Source organism: Sinohyriopsis cumingii, unplaced genomic scaffold, assembly GCF_028554795.1.
Source record: "Sinohyriopsis cumingii isolate HCF-2022 unplaced genomic scaffold, ASM2855479v2 utg001831l, whole genome shotgun sequence".
Classification (NCBI taxonomy): Eukaryota; Metazoa; Mollusca; class Bivalvia; order Unionida; family Unionidae; genus Sinohyriopsis; species Sinohyriopsis cumingii.
In genome coordinates this window covers 624736-645188 of record NW_028316065.1, presented here as the reverse complement: position 1 = coordinate 645188, position 20453 = coordinate 624736, and the positions used below count along the sequence as shown (strand labels likewise).

Below are 20453 nucleotides of genomic sequence, written 5' to 3'. Positions count from 1 at the left end.
ATAAAGTGATTAAAGTATGAAAATAAGTACTTGATCAACATTTTGAAATAGGAAAATATCACTTGTCCTGGACTAGCACTTTGGAAAATTTTACTTGTCCAACTTTGAAAACGAATAGTCCAGGAAATTAGGCCTAAAGATTTGATCAGCCCTGAAGAAGAAAGAAAAAGATCACACAAAAAGTAGAAACCCAAGCTTCCTTGAATTTTAATGTCATATCATGTTGCTTACATATTTAGTAAAACTTTGGGGCTGGGTTGTGTAAGTGCTCATTATGCCTAGGCTTATTTTGGATTGTAACCATCCTATATTGTAGAATGAATTGACTGATCCATTAAGGCTGATTTGAAGAAAAAAATGAAGAACTAATCACAGAAGTATATTTTTAAACGCGATTCCCATATGCTATACAAGCTATATATATATACACTGTGTTATATATATATATATATATATATATATATATATATATATATATATATATATATATATATATATATATATATATATATATATATGGGAGAGGCCGAGCACTAAATACAGTGCTGTGTCTTGTGTTTATTGACAAATTTTGGATCAGTGCTAGCTGAGGTTACTTTATTTCTATATGTCCTCAAGTTTTACTGATGGTGGAGACAATACAACAATATGGACAAAGAAAATCTTATAATGGTTTTATTTTCTGGCCCTGTTAATCCTAAAATGAAATACTATTTCACTGACAACATGGTTTGCTTCAATTTGAAAAACTTGAGGAATTTGAATCTCTGGCAAATGAGACTGTAGATGAGATGACTGCACCTCAAACTCCATGTCACAAAGTGCGTTCTCCTAGGCCTGTTGTTTAAGAATGAAATGCATAATTCTGAAATTATCTGGAATATAATAATACCATAATGAAGATTCTTCCTAAGTTTATGTACAATAAATTATTGTACTTCAAAATTCAATTTATTTTCTTGAAAGTATTTGAAAAGTGCTTGATGAAATATCAGTTTAAACCATTTTAGTTTAACTTGTGTGTGCTTTGAGTCATAATCTACATAAGCTTGGATAGAAAGAGCGATTTCTAGGAGCTATATTCCATTGAAATATATTAGAGATGTTTGCCATAGACATTGAAGTCATGATACCAAAGTTATAGTATATTTATAAACAGTTTATTAGCATTCTAAACAGAAACTTACTAAAAGACAAAAATGTCACTTGCATTGGGTTTAAGTGAATATATTTACACATGTGTGGGCCCATTTCGCCCTCATCTCACACACTGTTCAGAAAAGCTATGTGCAGAACATCTCTGAGATACAGCACACCAACTGACGTTTCTTTTAGGAAGTTGGTTGGGGCACAAAGATACTGCTGATGTGAAGACTGCGTGATGGACCTTGAATTAAAGACACAATCTAAAACTGTTCTGTGAAGTGTGCAAACATATTGCTAGAACAGCCAGTGTTCACTGATCATATGAAAAAAATGACAAATAATAGAACTGAATTTAATTGGATTACCCCAGAAATCAAGACGGGATACATTGGAATTGGGGGGAACTCTGCCCAACTCTTCTTATCTCAAAGATGCATATGGTTAAATTATTGGTCACTGTTGATCATTCCAGCCACTGTGTTCTCTTGGCTTTAAGCATTTCAGTGAATTGAGTTGTTGTTCAAGAGCTCATCAACACATTGTAGGTTATTTGTAACTGCCCAGAAGAACTACAGGAGGTACATGAGAATCATGGAAGCCTTGTCCTACTCTTATTATCTTAATGTTTTAGTCAGACTTGTTGATCGTACCATGTTGAAATCATACTTTTCTCCCATTTTCAGCCATGTGAGAAAGGATATTCCCTCATGTAATATAACTCTCTCATATGAGCACATGCCATGCCACAAAACTGCACCATCTTTTCCATTTAAAATCATTAATTTCAACAAAATGATTTGTGTAGTTTGATTTATTTTCAACAAGACAGTCTCTAACTAAATTAAAGTTGATATAAAATGTATGCATTTTGACACAATTATGATTTATTTATAAAATTACATCATGAAAATTATATTGCAATATCACTAACATAGCATAAAGATATGCACACTTTTGAGGCAACACTAAACAACTATTCACTATTTATTGAACTTTGCTCTTTTAATGGGAGAAAAATCATGAGTATCCATGTGGGATTAGGAAATATCACACTTGACCCAATTCATCCCTGGCTGAAATGCTAATCCCTGGGTGAGACTTCCTTATCCCACATGGATACTTGTGATGGATTCTTCAATCTAGACTGGCTTTGTTGAACTTGCATTTTATTTGTTGATCATTCTAGTGATTTTAGTACATAATACAGTGGAAAGCAATGCTAACAATTATGAGTTTTGTACAGTTTGAATAGTAAAAAAACAAAATAAATGTCTTAAATGTATATCTGAAATCCACTATAAAATCATTTTAAAGTGCTGTTTTAATTAATAGCATATACAGTTTGTGTGACAACATTTATCATTTATATTTCTATGTACTTACATGAATACTGGTATATAACAAAGTTAATAAAAAGTTAAAAGATATCTCCATTTTTAGCCCCCCACCTCCCAGCACTTTTTAAATAAAGAATATCTTTCTCACTTTGACTCATTTTCCAGAGTTTTAGTCTCCACTGCTGGAAAGATCTGGCTCATCCCACTGGTAAACTTTTGTTTACTTAAAACTGATGTTAATTCAGTTAAGGTAAAAGACTGTATTATTAAAATTTTAGTTACCTGATTTGTTACCTATGATTTCAGTTGCGGTCTGCCTACAGATGGTGGTAGATGAAGGTCTCAGTGCAGAAACAGCTATTGCAAAAGTGAGGGATCTACGTGGACCAGGGGCCATTCAGTCAGTCAAGGTTAATTTGCTTTCCTCCTTTTTGTCTCACCAGCCATTGTAGTTAATCACTTTTTCAACAGCACTGACTATTATTATTCCTGTAAACATTAAATATTTGCAATTACTTCCATATCTCCAGATGTTGAATGTATTGTAATGAAATTTTTTTGCTGTATTCCTTAGGGGCAGCACTTCAGTTCTTTGCTGTCCTGTCATTATTTTAAGTTTTACATTTAGTTCGATTTCTCTGACAACATTGCATGTACAATGAATAAACATGAAAATTGCATTGAGTTTGTGATCTACTAGTCACATCCACAAAAAGTGTTGATGGTGACTTGATTTGTCATACTTTAGTGACATATAGATTTGTTAGTTGATGGTGACTTGATTTGTCATACTTTAGTGACATATAGATTTGTTAACCATGCAAAATAAAACTGACAAGACAGCATTTAGTGGAATTCAGGTTTCTTTTCTAGCTGCAATGACAAAAGAGCATCTTGTTTTTATTTTGTCTATCCATCTATATTTGCCCATTTCTCCTTATATTTTGTTAAGTTAACGACAGCCTTGTATCATTAATCTAGTTTGCATAATTCTGTTATTTTCGTAAATTGCTATGGAGATGTGGGGATGATACTTTTTAAAAAATGTATTCAATTTTCATACCTTGAATTTAACACTTGCTTGCATAATGCAGGTTTATTTTGGATCATGCAAGTTGAATATTTTAGCCCTTGTTTCTTTTTCAATTGTAAATCCTGTAAATTATTGATAAAAGTCATGTTTTAAATATTTAAACAAAAACAGATGCATGATACATTACAATACATGCAGAGTACATCCACTACCTTGCAAATCCTGCTCTCCCAGATTCAAAAAGATTTTCACTGTTTCTTTTGGCTTGTTTTACCAACAGAAGTGTTAAGTTGGTCTTCATCATGCCTTGGCAGAAGTCAGACTAGAGTGACCTCCCCATGGCAAGAGGGATTGGTGCCAAATCCCATCAATCATTTGTTCATACCTCAGCTTGTGTCTGGTCAGCATGCTCTTTATGAGGTCTTGCAAAACTACTTTTTTTCCTTGGACTTTTTTCACTTCAGGAAAGCATACTCCATCTATTGTGCAATTTTAATTGACCGCCTAATGGACTGGAGCATTTACAATTCAAGTCAGTACTCAAACCTTTTGTAAGTGATGTCATTAAATGCCAAGTAAATGATCATTTATTCCTTGCAATAAGAATGTTTCTACATTTTTCTTTGGTATTCATCTTAATTCATAGTGTCTACTGTACAGAAAGTTTAGCATAATCTTTAACTGATTTTGCCTGTATATATGCCATTTTCTTGCTTTCATTAATTAGAAGTGTCAACCACAATCAGCAGGATTAAGTATGTGGGATGCAAGCATCACATGCTTGTTGGGGATAATGACATATACATGCAACTTCTGCTATAACTGGTCTGAGGAAGCTGGCTGACCATAACAGAATGAGGATGTATGTATGGGATTTAGTGACATATCAGCACAATGCTGGCTGTATAGTACTGATCAATAGCTAGTTCTAAAATGTAAAGATAAAAAACAAAGATGCAGATGGCATTAGTATTGCTGCTGACACCAACTTCAATGACAATTTTCTGGTGTCTGAATCTCTGCAGTTAGAAAAATCACCCCATTACGAAAAAAATCCTGCAATCTCTGCTGTCACATGGTTTTCAGATAGCTACACCCCTTGCCATTGTACCGATTGACACAACTTACGGAGTCAATGTCAACATCGTATTGTGGTCCAAATTCAGAACCACAGGCAGACCCCAGTACTTGCAGTGCATGGCTGCATCTAGGATATGATTGTGAAAATCCTGCCCAAATTACAAATTTCATGCAAACTTTTGAATCTGTGTAGGAATTATCATGCCAAAAATTAAGAATTAGGTCAAATTTTCATGAACCATGCTCTCTTTATTCCCAAGAAATGTAGAAATTATCTGTTTTGCTTTTGTATAGTGTTGCTATTGTGGACCCTCATTTCAGTTATTTGGTGAGTGAGGGAAGTCGAGGAGTGCCAGGTTTAGTTGAACTGAAAGTTAAGTTTCATGAAATGAACATTTTTGCTGAATGTGACTAGACGTATTCCTGTTGTTAAAGAAAATGTACCCCTAGTTCAGTTACTTTAGCATTCTTCAGGAATGGTTGTCAACAGAGTTTGAAGAATGTAACCACTGTATTGCTGTATATACTCGCGTATAAGCCAATAATTTAGGGAAAAAAATAAAGGCCTGGAAGAATGGGTGGCAGCCTATCTGCAGGCCAGTGTCTAAACTTTACCATTTTTAGGTCTTTTTGTTGACTACTGTAATGGCTATAAATCTTGGGGCACAAAACAATACTTTTTTTCGTGTCCTTAGACATCGGCATGTTAAAAAAACTAACTTTCGGTGACCCGACTATTATTAAACTGTTATAAAGTACTATGATTGATTTTGTTATTATTTTGCATGTGCATCTTTTATGATTTCTCCAACATGAAGCTAAATAAAGGTAAAAACAGACTTCATAATTCGCGGGTCGGTTGAGTTTACCAGGGAGACGATGCTGAACTATAATGTAAAGTACTTACACAGTACAAAGTGTGCATAGCATCATTTAAATCCTTACTTATTCCCAAACATAGATGCAGATTTTGCTTCATTGTTTTGACCAAATTGTATTCTTCCAGATAACATTTCAGTTAGTCCTTTATAGCTGTTTCATTTACGTTGAATCACGCACTCACAATTTACTCATTTTCAATGATATAAGCGATCCTACAAATTGAGGTAATATTTTTAAAAAGGTACGCACGTTTATTTGTGCAAGGCACATAACCATCATAATTTACATGTTCACGAAGAGTGGTCATAACAAAGGCTAAAATTCTCATAGAGATCAACTAAGATCAACATCAATTAATTTTAGTTTTGTATTTTAACTGAACAAACATAACTTTCCACACAGTGGAAAGCTTGATGTTCTGTGTCTTCTATTTTGATAGTCGGCAAATTTGTCTTTTGTTTTGTGACAGCAATACAGGCCAGTTAATCATTAAAACCCTGAAACTGGCTTGTGATAAGAGGGAATTTTGACCAGTAACTATACCAGTTTAACATTGGTATATTCAGTATAAAAATGCCAGGTGTTCACTCGTGTAAGTTTATTTCATGGGAATAGAGATATAGCATATGGAGTTACAGCATTCGTAGTGATCATTCTTGGGACTGAAACTAAATGTGGACAATTTTATTCCTGTAGTTTATTTTTTGTTCTGGTTTATTTTTTATTATTGTAGAGGCAAAAATAATCATTAATTTACGTGAATAACGTTTAAACTTAACATTCTATTTAGTGAAGAAGCAAATGCTTTATATTAAAATAATTATTTTGTCACAACAATAGCTCACAGGTGATACAACAGAACATGTAGGACTTTTTTGTTTAGAAGAAATGAAAATCGAAGACATAATGTAATAATCAGGAGTTCTCTACAAAAATCTGAAGATATTATGAAATCGGGAGGTAGGCATGGAGCGACCCCAAAAATCAGGATTTTTTTTCTTCCTTCCAGCATGAAAGTTGACAGGTATGGTGTAAGGTCGCTTACATCAAACTACAACTCAGCTTTTATGATATTAGCATAATTTTTGAAGCATTATTTCCGAAACTTAATAAGAAAACAGAAAATGAATAAATTACTTTTCAAACAAGTTTATACCCTTTCTTTTTAATAATCATGCATGCCAACCTCAAGATAAGAATACATGTAATTTTTTTAAATACAAGTTTGCCTAAATAAATGCATTTAGAACTTACCTCGTGCATCTTGAAATGCCATGGAGCTGTAAGTCGGCTTATATGCCAGTCATGCACTTTTAGTGTCTATACCTGTTCAGTTTGGGGGTCGGCTTATATGTGAACGCCAGGTATATGGCTTTGTATCTCTAAATTATGGAGATCTTGCAGATAGATTTGTCCATCCTAATATCCATACAGCTACATCCAATTACAATTAATCTTTTGTAGACTAAAATGTCAACTATGAATATGATCTGTTGTAGACTAGAAAGTCAACTACCGATATAATCTTTTGTAGACTAGAATGTCAGCTACGAATATGATCTGTTGTAGACTAGATTTTGCAAGCTACATGTACCAATATCTGTTATAGACTAGTGTCAACTATGAATATGATCTGTTGTAGACTAGAATGTCAATTACTGATATAATCCTTTGTAGACTAGAATGTCAACCAAAGATATGCAACAGAATTACAAACTAGTCAGAAGAAAGCAGATTCGTATTTTCATAAATTTTTAAACTTTACATGCACTTCTACCACTTACATAAAATTCATGATGACTGAAAACAGTCTTGTTGTGGATTGGACCAAAATGTTTAGGTACTTATTTTGGATCACAAACTTTACTTCTGCATGTTAGGTACCTCAGAGTTGTGGCAAATGAACTATCACTTTGTCTGTAATGAATGAAATTGGCTCCTGAGTATTCCCCCAGAACAGACTTGAATTTCAAATACGTTGTCTATAGGTCTCAATACCACATAGTGTATGCACATTAGTCAGATTTCATTCCATCTTATGACATTGGATTTGCTCTCATCTGGAAGCAGATTGCCAGTATTGCAAAATTCTCTATTCCAAAATCACCACTTTTGGTTATTATCCCCTTCTCCCCTTAACACTTGATCTTTACAAAACGTCTGTAACCATTTCTATTGCTTCTTTTAGAGTAGATTCAATGAAATTAGAGCCTCTTGTGTTCAAACTTTCCTTTATACAGACAACTCAGAAGATGGGGACATGGTTGCAGCTGTCATTGTCACATTGCCCAATACCATCTCAAGCTAATTATCAAATAAAGCCTCTGTTTATTGCTGCAGAAAACTACAGCCATATTCAAATTAAAACTGTACTGATTAATCAGCCATACTCCTAATCAGGTCAATTATTGGAACAATCAGTATCAGCAGAAATAATCTGTGCCGATGTAAACAAATTTCCAAAATATAAATTTAATTATAACATTCATCTTGACTTAGCTTGAATTTTAAATCAGAATTAAATAGTGGAAATTAAGGAATAAACATTTGATTTGGGGGTTGATTGAAAGACAGTATATTCTTAAAAGTAAATACTTTTTAACATGCTTGCTGTAAACTACTGCTGATTGTCTGCTCACAACAAATTATCAATACCATGCACGCACTCATCCCAATCACAGCAGCCAACCAGCCAATGAGGCCTTGGGTGGTTGTTGAACTTCCAGCATACACATTACAGGGATGGTCCTGGGTTTTAAAAAGTTGTTGCCAAAAAAAGTCACCAATCTCAATATTTGTTGCCAATTTTCAAAAAATGTCACCAGAATAAGTAGTGAATATTCTTCCAAACTATTTATGTAATAGGCAATGAAAATTGGAAAAAAATGGGATAGGTATTTCTTTATTGACAACAAGCAATACAGCCATAATATTACAAAATAAATCATTACATGACTGTTTTGCACTACTTCTATTGTCTTTGCATTGCGCATCACTGTTAGTGCATAGGTCTAACTGTTGTCACCTGAAATAAATGTATTTTCAAATGTAAAATATCTACTTTCCTACAGTCTCTCGTTTTAATAGAAACATCATTTATTAAGCAAATCTATATTATGTATATTATTTTCCAATGCAATGTAAGATAAGTTAATATTAATGCGGCCGTCGATTTCATGCATTCAGGAATTAGATGCCCCCCCCCTTAATGGCTAGCGTCACAAAGTACATCTCTGTCAACTAGGAGTTCAGAATTTATTTTTGCCACACTTTACTTGCTTTGCTTGTTAGTGAATTGCTCCCTAAATCCAGGAATGATCACTGAATACTGTAGATTTTTTCTTGACAAACAAATTATGATCTCCCTTCCCACCAATGAAACTTACACGAGTCAGCTTGACCTGGCATTACTGTACTGTATATATAAGCATTGATTATGGTCATTAAATTAAAAGAAGGAATGAAGAAGCATATCACAGAGCATATGTGCCCAAAAAAAACTAATTTGAAATAAATGTTATTTAGTAAAGAGTTTTATTTGCGTATATGAGTTAACAATAAGAAATAAGGTGGGATATAAAATGTATGAAATAGTTATCGCATGTATGGTAGCTTAAGACCACATTTGAACTGTTAACATAAATCTGCACCCATTTTAGGGATTGTTACAAAAATAGGGCATGGTTTACTTGTCAATAAAATGCTAGTGCTTTCACTAACTGTAGAACAGGCAGTTTCTTGAAATAATTGGTCTCATAATCGGCATTGGCAATTTTAATAATCAGCTATAACAGGTATTGGCATAATCGGCAAAAAGTGACATTGGTACAGCTTTAATTCAAATCCAAAACACTGAAACTGCTCTGAAACAAATTTTATGGTCTTTTCCACACTACAAGCATAGCAAAACCCCAAGTTTGAGAACCTATTAATTCCACACGTTCTACAAACATGATTTGCTTATAACAGTCTTGTAAAAGTATTGTGTACTGTTGACTGCTAAGTCACATTTTTATTAAGGACAATGAATGGGTAGATAAAGCTGCCAAAGCTGCTGTGCAATGTTCCATTTCTGATTTGATGATGGCATATACTGACATCTTCGTATATTATATAAACTGGCATATTCTATATACTTTACTCAAAAGATGTGTAATTAAAATGCCATATACTTCATAATATCAGACTGTTACCGGGTACAAAAGTTGCAAACAATAACTTCCAACACAAAGTATATTCCTATCCAATATTTAATATTCACCCAAGCTAGGGCTCAAGACGACTGCCCTTTAGAGAACAATTTTTTAGTTTTACACCAGGGCAATAATTTATCAAAACAACAGTGATAACAAATGCAGACTACAAATCCTATGGGTCAGTATCTTTATCAGTATCAGATGTGAACTAGGTAGTATTTGTTTCTAACATTACCATATCTGACCGCTTAAAATCCGTTAAACTAAAACTACCATGTACACCACTGTCTCTTGTCTTAACGATATCAATATTTATACAATAAATTGGAGGGAAATGTTAAGCATTAATATGACGGCAACACAGACCCATCTTTGAAAAGTGGCAATCCTTCTTTTGAACAAATGCAAGAGATGAGGTGGTATTGTGTCACTTATGTATAGCACATGTATACCCAACTCAAGCACACTTCCTGATTTGTGTCTCCACTACAGCACATACATACTCAGCTCAAGCATACTTCCTGTATTGACTTCCACCCTAATTATATGACCTAAACTAAGATGATTTCTCTTGTCAGAGTTTGACAATATTTTAAGTTTCTTTTATTTTTACCATTGCATTGTATTTAATAAATACCATTTAAACAGTTTTAACATTTATACTGTTTATTTTGCAGAACTGCATGTTCATATTTATTTAAAAGGGTTATTTTCCTTAAGTTTTGTGCAGTTTACATTAATTGGCCCTGTATTATTATAGCCAGGATTGTGCTGTTAAGTCCTATACATACATGCATTTGATTAATTGTCATATATACTATATAATCAATTGTAAAATCAACCTTCCAGTATGGCCACATCATCTAACAGGATCTGCAGAAAACTGGTTTTATGTGGTTATTACCGTTAGATAAAGGTTCAAAATTCGTTTGTATGAATATACTAAATATGGAATATTTTCATTCTCTTTCTTTGTTTTTGTGTCATAAAACGTGTTTAGTTGCTCAGGTTTTTCACTAATCCAAGTGTCCTTTGCCACATTTTCTAGTAATACAATAATATTTACACTATTTTGTTTTCTCTTTCAGCAATATAATTTTGTGTGCGAGTTTCGAGAACATTTGGCAGAGTACAAGAAAAATCAAGCCGATGAAAGACAGCGTTCTGTTTCAAGATAATTGTTTCAGTGTGTATTATTTGATGGCAGGATATAATCAGAAATCTTTATCTTTGTATCAAAGGAGCTAATTTTACAGAGTGCTGCTTTATCAATATGGTACATGTTAATGCATCTAGCTGGCTAAGTTTATATTGAGAATTCAATTTAAAATAAATTAGAGAACTTGTCTTTCAATGATAGGCTAATTCTACTTATTCAGGTGTGAAGACAGACAGAACTCAAATGATTTTTGAGTAACAAGAATAAAATCATGATATCTATTCTTTTGCATTGATAATACTCAAAAATGTACCTTGAGGGACCATTGCCATAAGACCACCTGTCTTCAGATGACATTATTTGTTGGCAAAAGAGGTGGTCTTTCAAGACAGGTTCTGCTGTAATAGTATTCCCACTCAACACCCTCCTACCTTCCACAATATAAGAATATGTAAATATCTTGGATAGAGTTAATTGTTGTTAGTATGCTGCACTCCTAAGATCTCAACCCAGATCAGGTATGGTGGTGTATCCCTGGGTAAGGCACTTTACTCCATTTGTCTAGGCACTGAATAATCCATTCCATTTTGCTGTCTGTAAAGCACCAAACCAAATCATGATACAATTTAAACCTGCTTTACGCAGACACTCAAAGGACTTACTCATTCTGGTGTTGGCTTTTGGAGATTAATAAAGAAGTGAATGATAAAAATTATACTGTGAAAATCTTTCTGCGTTGTTTAGAATTATCTTCAAATAACTTGTTTATATGGAACTTGCTTCATGTAAAAAAATTAGTCTGATAAAGTTTATAAGTTTATATCATGGATTTTTACAACCCTATAACAATATTTTCAGTCTATACAGTACAAATTATAACTCCGTACAATACACATCCATAATGATTTTATAATGTGTGTGATGTATGACTGTCAGCATAAACGGCAGGTCTCTAGTGTCATCTTTTACTAGTTTGTGATATTACTAAAGAATAAAATGAAAAATAAAGAGGACTGCTATAAAGATCAAGATGGTAATAACAATCCGAATCATGATGATTGTTTAATGCTACTTTCCTCTGACAGCTTCATTATCATCTCTGCTAATATTTCAGGGTATGTAAAATGAATGTAACATGTCACCTCTCCCTAACAGGCTCTCTAAGTACTATGTTCAATTCTGGCTCCTACTGATAATTGGAGTGGAGATTATTTTTTAGTTATTGCACACATTTCATTGTCCTTTTTTTGTAGCCCAGTAGAAATATTCTGTAATATACGTTGGTGAAACTGAACTGGATGTTAATGTTTATACTGAATGTGAAAGTTTCACATTTAGGTATGTAAGCCATTCTTGTTACCTGTGAAATTCAAACCATAGTCCTATACATTCTTTAATGTTCAGGAAGCAATAAGTCATGACTGTCTGTTAATCTCTCTGTCTTTTACCAAAGTTGTTCAAAATAATCTGAGTTGTCCATCATCTTACTAAATTTTATAGATGTCTTGCACTTAGGGTAAGTAAGAATTCTATCAATTTTGAAATTTGCCTTAGAGAAATGTTTCATTACTTTTAAATCTTAGTCACATATCATTTTTTAATCATTATAGTTTATAATTTGTTGAATTTCACAGGAATGTTGATGCTTGACAGTAAGTCCCAAAAAAATGAATGGAACATTTCACATTTAGAAAACCAATAAAAATCATTAAATATACTAAATACTTGATTGCCACCCACCAACATGTCCAGGTTTTCAAAGATCTGCTAGAACCTTTGCATTTAATCAGTAGTAATTTAATTACTGCTCCCAGGATCAATTTCAAGTTGCTTCTGCATTGATAATGAGAGGGTAGGATGGTGGGTTTTACAATTTAAAAATTATTTTTTGGCATACAAAATTCACAAGAAACTGAGCTAAAATTTTATTTCTTCATTAATAAGGGGTGTAGAGAAGGGATACAATAATTTAATTTTGGTCTATGAACAACTTACTCAGCAGCAACTGATTATAGTACATGGATATAAAAATATCATTTAAGTTTCAGTTTCTAGTAAAATGTATCTGGTTTTAGATTTACAGAATGCTGTACATGCAGTATGATAAAAGATATAATACAGAATACATAAAAATAAATATAGACTATCCAATTAGGAAAGCTTGAGGGAAACATTGAAATAACCATTTTCTATCCATCACAGATGCTAATGGGGATATAATAACACGGTAATCTTTTGAATAGTTTGAGACAAATAAAATAATTTATCCACTCATTGTTATCTTAATTTCATAAAGTTATTGTTAGCAATTATTTCGATTTGCATTAATCAATATTTTTTATTATTTATTTAACTTTTACTTCACAGAATTTCCAACAATTTTTACCTATTGTGTTCAAGCCTCTTGAATGATTTTTTCGTACATAGTATTAGATTTTATTAAATAATTGTTTCAAGACATCCAATTATGCATTTTTTTGTCATTCTTTTCTATAATGTCATAAGTTAACAAATATAGTTATACAGTTACAAACCAGTTGCATTTCATGTGGCTATTGTGTTAGACAATTATGTTCCACACATTTTTTGGCTTTCATGATTTCAGAGATACATATTCCCATTACTGCCGTCAATTAAGATATTCATCTTCTTAATTTTCATCTCGATTATTTAATGATGTTTATTCCATGCTTCAGTAATGATGATATTTGTTCTCTTTATTACTTTCTGATAATTAAATGTATATTGATTCCCAAAAAGCAGAACATCTAATATGCCAGATTAATCGTATGATAGCTACAAGTCCTAGTTTTCTTCTTATCCTGCAAAATGACATCGTGAAATGAAAGATGAATGTATCTTTGTTCCTTTCATTACTTCCAAGAAGCATGATTCTGACATTGATCTTTGGGATTTCACGGCTTATAAAGACATTTTCTAAAATTAAATTTGTATACAGTTCATATTTTTTTAAAATAATCCTTCAAGATTTTACATCTCAGTACTCAAACAGGATTTAAATAAAGGGATGCTCCTGCCATATTTGCTTCTAATGCCTTTGCCTCTGCCCTTTCTTGCCTTCCCTTCTTGCTGTCTGGATCTCTGAAAAACCTATTTAAAACTGCCATGTTCTAATAATTGCATATACTATTGTTTTATTGAATATAAAATAATTTTATGCTCAGGAGACTTGTTTCTTTATTTCTAAAAGGATATCCTAAATATTTTGATCAATAGTGATTTTGGGTCAATAACTTTTCAAAATTAGTATGGTCACATTTTTTCTGAAATATGTTCATCTCATTTTGCAATATATGGAAAAGGACAGTAATGTTTGAAAGCATGAGAGATATCAGTATACAATGTTATTGTAATTATGTATAGTGTGATAATTGTTATAGTGTAACAATGCATTATTTTCAGGACAACTTACAAAGCAATAGTGTACAAACATACCGAGTACGATTCAGTCTTATACAGTGTTGTAATGTGTTTAGGCTACTGAACACTTTGATGCACTATACTGGCTCTTTGGAGTAGATTTTTGCAATCTATTTAATTAATAGTTTCAGGTGAATGTTTTGCAACTGATCTTGCTATCCAGTTTCTTTTTCATTTTTTGGTCTCAGAATGGGATACATGCTTCAGCGATAATGGCATTTCTGTAGAAAAAGCTACACGTACATGTTTTAAAACTATTCTTTCAAGCTAGTTTCTTTTATACTTCAACACAAACATCTTTATTCTGATGACACCATAGTAACACTAACTTAATGCACTGCAGGTTAAATATATTACCAATTACCAATGTGACAGGTCATTAATGATAATACCATAGTGACACTGACTTAATGCACTGCAGGTTAAATATATTACCAAGTACCAATGTGACAGGTCATTAATGATAATACCATAGTGACACCGACTTAATGCACTGCAGGTTAAATATATTACCAATTACCAATGTGACAGGTCATTAATGATAATACCATAGTGACACCGACTTAATGCACTGCAGGTTAAATATATTACCAATTACCAATGTGACAGGTCATTAATGACTTATAAATTTCCTCAATACAATGTATTTTCTTCCTTGAGATTATTACATGATACTTAAATCCAACTAGTTCAAAGAGTTGGTAGAAGCTAATTCTATTGATACAGGGTGTTTTCTGTAATTGTAACAAGTCCACAATACTGTCATATTAACAAATTATAAACTTGAAGCTACTGTTTTTACTGACTGATATCAATTTTCAGCTTTGATCAAGAAACATGGAGACTACTGCAGTGTTCAGACAAGCTAATTTTTAAGTAAATTATGTTTCTCCTAGAATCACATTAATGTTAGGAGTATAAGCCCTAATACCTCCCAAATCCAGCCTTTCCAAAGACGAAAATTAATCTTTTCCGCCTAAATTATATAGAGAAAGGACAATAATTCTTGCTTATATCCTTCCCTGCTGCTGACAGCTGGCACTAGTTTTAAGCTGAGCAAAACATCATGTAACAGGATACTTTCATTACGAGAATGGTATTAAAGTAATGTGATTGGGTAGGTATTCTAGAAGAAACATAATTTACTGAAAAATTGGAATAAACATAATGTAATGAAGAATTGTCTTTCTCCTTCAAATACATTTCTTGATCAATTGAACATTAGGAAAATAGGTAATAAGTTGGAATGATGAGCATCCTACATATACCCCTGAGGAAAGAAAATTGGATTCCCCATATGAAGATTAACCTACCACTTGCAAGTAGCACAACCAGAGGTGAAATTAGAAGAAAAATTAAATCTTACCACGTAACATTTCTGGGAAAATCCATCAAAATCTGTGCAGGGTGCCCATCCAGAGGTTCTGCTGATGCAAACTGGGTCTGGTAGCTGTTTGTGTGACTGAGACTGGACTTACCAGATCCAGAATGTGTCACTGTTGGGCTTAGACATGATAAATTTGATGGAGACATGATGGTCAAAGGCAAGTCTTGCTGATATTGCTCTTATCTCATAAGATGAAGTTTTCATGAGGCGACTGTTCTTGTGATATGTCAGAGTATGCTGTGTGTACTACCAACTTCAACCACGATGTGAAGGCTTGATTGGTTAAGTCCTATTTCCAGGTTTATCTGGGAGAAAGAGGTGCCTTTTGAACAACATAAACTGACTCAGTCCGCTTCAGATAAAGTCTGAACACATGTACTTGGTCCTGTTTGAAAGCCTCTTCGGTTGTGTCAATAAAGGAGAGAGGTCGTATGATGATGTTTTGTTGCCCAATGATGGCAATGGGTTGTGTCACAAGTACAGCAGAGCCATCTGATTGAAACTGAAGGGTAGGCTGGGTAAAAAGAAAGGGCATTTTATTCACTGAATCTGCATGCCATAGTGAATTCTTTCAGGAAACGAGTTTTGTATGAAGGTAGCTTCAGCAAGGTCCTAGCTAAAGGCTCAAACTGGTCTGAATTTGGCTATGTTAGAATGCAAGAAAGATTCCACTTGGGAAACAATGTGAGTGATATTGATCATTTAAATCCAATAGATCAATAAATCAGAGAGGTCTTTGTTATGACCAAGACACTCTCTTCCATAATGATGGAACCTGTAAGATATCATAGAATGGTAAATGGAGCCAATTTTTCTCGTCTGAAGAAAACTGTCAGCTTTGAGTGGGACAGAGGCACTCAAACGGATAGTTTTTGTTTAATACTTTACACCAGTCCCTGAAAATGTACCACTTCCCTTTGTGAGCCTTTAAAGTGGAGGTCCTTTTAGCTTGTACATTTCTTTCCTTGGTTGATGGATTAAAAAGTTTATGCTGCAAGGCTCTCCAGACATGAACCGAGCATGAAAAAGACAGTCCAGGCAACATGGAACATGTGGGTCCAAGGCTGTTTGAGAAGATTTGGCCTGGCTGGGATCTTCCTGTGTAGATCTATTGCTAGATCAAGAAGATCATTGATCCAGGATTTCTCCCAGTGGAGAGGGGCAATCAAAATTGTTTGCATTTCTGGCCGATCAAGTTATGAATTGTATAATCTTTAGAATTATGATTGTTTGGGGATAGGCATATGCCAATAGACCCTCCCAACTGATACAGGGGAAAAGAGAGTGAGCAGTTTGTGATTTAACAAGTTGCAAAAAGAGTGTTCATTGGACACCTCCAAAGCAAGCAAATCTTATGAAAGACCCATGGATAGAGGGACCATTCTGGATGGAGAATTTGTCCTTCCATTGACAGAGAATCAGCCAAGACTGCCAGGAATATGTGTAATCTGGATGTCAATTTTGCAATGTGTGCACCAATGGCAAAATTCCCAGACTAGAGTATAGAGCGGGGGATTTGGTACCACCCTGTTTGAGTAGGTATGTCACTACCACTGAGTTGTCTAAAGACAGTTGCTCGAAAAATGAAAGGTTTGATAATAGCTTTCATCTTCAACATCTTGATATGAAGATCTGTGTCCTCCAGACCTTAGGGGTCATCCATTTAGTATGTACGCATGGAAGGGGGTAACCCAAATGCATATGCTTGTATATGGGGGGGGTCTACTGATAATGTATGTATGCATAGGAGCTGTGTGTGAGAAACCTTGATAATTGTCTAATACATAACCTGTTCAACTGGGTTCAGTTGGCATTTGAATTTTAGCAAACACTAGACAAACTGTTTACAAGTTACACAGCTTATTTCTCTGATGCAGCCAGACATTCAACATCAGTGGACAATCTGTTTTATTAAACATGTTAACATTATTAATCCTTGGTCGTTTCTGCATGGATTAAATACAGGCCGTTCTATAGAATTTGGGGTGGGGTGCAGGGCAAACGTATGTTCGCAAGTGAGGGATGTAAAAAAAGGCATACATGTGTATGGGGGTGGTGGGGGTGTAAGCTTTGCCAGATTTATGAAAAAGTACTAAATGGATGGTCCCTAATTGGTTGCTGATTGTGTCAATGCCCCGTAACAGTTTACCAAGCTCCCCAATTACTGGTGCTTATGTCTGTACACATTGTCCCATCCGGCTGGGCTGTTCAAGAGATATTTTGGTGATGAGCCAAAGTTGGTTTCACCACTGCTCCAGGAATAATACATGTACTATCTTGTTAGTTAAGTTAATCTGGCAATTGAGTGGAATGGAAAAGAGATGCCACTGAAACATCGAGGTTATTTGCAAAGTGTGCATGTAAAGGTGACCCTGTGAGATAAGATCTGCTGCTTCATAACAAAATCCAAGAAGTTGTAGAAACTCCCTGGTTGTCATCCATTTTATTTTGAAAATGGATTCTGTGAAGATAATGATGCAGACCATCCGAAGGTGAGGAAGGCATATCAAGTTGAGGTGGGTGAGAAATTCCATACTCAGATGGATGAACTGATGGGATAGGATGGACAGTGTTGAAGTCTGGTAACAGTTGACTTGCTCAACCACTGGTACTTCCATCTGTACACATGCTCACATCTGTATCAGGTTGAGGCTGGTGCAAAAATCCATACCCATAAGGATGAACTGATGGGATGGTAAAAGATCGGACTTCCCAATTCCCAGAAAACTTAGATGTGGCAAAAGGGATGTGACATTGTTCTTTCTACTGACTAGAATGAAACTAATCATATGTTTCTTGAGGATTGTGTCCAAGTATGCAGCCATGGAAGTAGTTGTCATACAGAACAAGAAGATGACATAGTGGAGTAGTTTTGTAATTGCCCATGGAGTTATGAGACAATGCAAAACTAATAACAATTTTATAGGTATGTAAACCACAGATGGGAATGTGAGAATATACATGTCAGATTGAGGCAGATTGCATATTCATTTTGACGGATGGAGAGGCGGACTGATCTTGTCACGTCCATCTTGAATCTTGGTGGAAGTATGAACTGATTTAGATGACTGAGGTCTGAGCTTGTCATTGACAGTCCTGACCAGAAAGGCTTGGAGTCCAACTCTGGAGAATGTGGATTCTCAATAATCTTCATCGTCCACTTCTTGATTAGTGCCCTGATCTCTGCTGTAAAAGTGTGTTCTTTACTGAGTCCAACATTACTTCCATCAAATGGAGAAGATGAAATGGAAAGGGTTGGTAAAACAAGAACCAAAGCCTCACTGAGACAATCTGGATTGCCCACTCACCTGGCTGAAAGAGATCAATCCAATGCAATTTGTAAAAAAGAGATTCTTATGCCTACCAGATAGTTGTCTGTGAGCAGTTGTGGACAAAAGTCAACGGTGAGAAGAGGCATGGGGGTAGAGAAACTTTATTTCCTATCCCCTTGATATGACAGACTCTGAAACTGATTATCAGATTGTCTCCATGTATAGGACTGGGATTGTGGCTGGTTTTTGGATTGTGCAGCGAATGATCCTTCATCCCATTGTCTCCACTAAGCACATCATTGAGGGTGAGTCAAAGATGATCTGTAAGGTAATCGTTGCTGTGCAGAGAGATGGCAGGTCAGTTCTTGGGCTGCCTGCCTCTGCACTTCCTCCAGTCAAGAAACAGAAGAGACAATCAAGGAAGAGGTTTGCAAGGTCAGGGCAGGACATGGCTTGAGCAAGGTTAAGTGTAATAGGTGTCCCACCGCACAAGATGAAGATTAGCAGAAACCGTCAAAGCATTTGCTGTTGCATGGTGGGTAGGCCATCCTGTTAACCTCTTTCATATTCTAGCTGTTGACTTCCAGGTAAGTGCATTGCCAGCCTTGTCTGTCAGCCTGAAAATCTCCAGAGACAACAAGTCCAACAACACAAAGATGTGACCACTATATTGTAAATGGGGTTTGAAATGGAGTACAGAATGCCTTTATCTACCATATAGTAATGGATCTAGTACCAGTGGGATTGCAAAGGACACTTGTATTTGACTCAGAAAAAAAAAGGTTTTGGAGTTGTTTGGGTTACTCATCTTGGTAGATAGACTGCATTTTCGTTGACTTTACCCAATTGCAAGAGACAATAGGAAGGCTGGCTTCCCTCTTGTCAAATTGACAAGCTTTGGCCCTTTATATCGGTGTAGAGGGGGTGGATAGGTGGCAGACATTCTGAATTCAGCAGCAATATAAGTTCATTGCAAAAGCTTAAAAGTAGCACCACCTGTCTGTGACAAGGGTCCTTAATCAGCAAGGTTTATTAACCTTCATCTATTTAATATAGGCAGAAAAAGAATTTTGTTTTTAGGAGGGCTGGATTCAGGAGATATAGGAGTTTATATTCTTAACATTAATGTGATCAGGGAACGTATTCAAAGGAGAGATAAAATTACTCAAAGCCCACTGACTACATATCTGTACATATAGACTGTGATGAAGTGCAGACTGTACATTGACCTGAAGACAATCAAGTCAGAAATTGCAAAAGCAGAGGTATATGCTACCAATTATTCAGAATTAAATATCTGTGCATGCAGAAATTGTGAAATTATTGAAAACATTGTAAGGCACTCTTAGGTAAAATATGAACACGGGTTTAATGACCAATATCACAAGTATAAGGGACAACCATTTAATATTTCTGGACAAGGTGGTTTTTTCAACACAATAGTTACAAATATGGTCTTCTTAGGCAGGTGGCTTTTAAATATAGGCGACTGATATTTTTTTTAACACATTAACCCCTAG

At 34.7% G+C, this 20453-nt stretch overlaps 1 protein-coding gene and 1 long non-coding RNA gene across 4 annotated transcripts in view; one reads left to right on the top strand and one right to left on the bottom strand.

Moving 5' to 3' along the window:
• Window positions 1-14017, top strand: part of LOC149771471 (cyclin-dependent kinase inhibitor 3-like) — a 37624-nt gene extending 23607 nt beyond the window's left edge. For all 3 annotated transcript variants that reach the window (XM_089948418.1, XM_089948416.1, XM_089948417.1), the window contains exons 7-8: window positions 2790-2893; window positions 10763-14017. In XM_089948418.1, coding sequence (XP_089804544.1) covers window positions 2790-2893; window positions 10763-10852 — 194 coding nt within the window. In that variant the 3' untranslated portion in view covers window positions 10853-14017. The remainder of the gene's footprint in view (window positions 1-2789; window positions 2894-10762) is intronic.
• Window positions 1-20453, bottom strand: part of LOC149771469 (uncharacterized) — a 63150-nt gene that overhangs the window by 17597 nt on the left and 25100 nt on the right. The window contains exon 3 of the long non-coding RNA XR_016418275.1: window positions 2766-2972. This is a non-coding gene — a long non-coding RNA (uncharacterized LOC149771469). The remainder of the gene's footprint in view (window positions 1-2765; window positions 2973-20453) is intronic.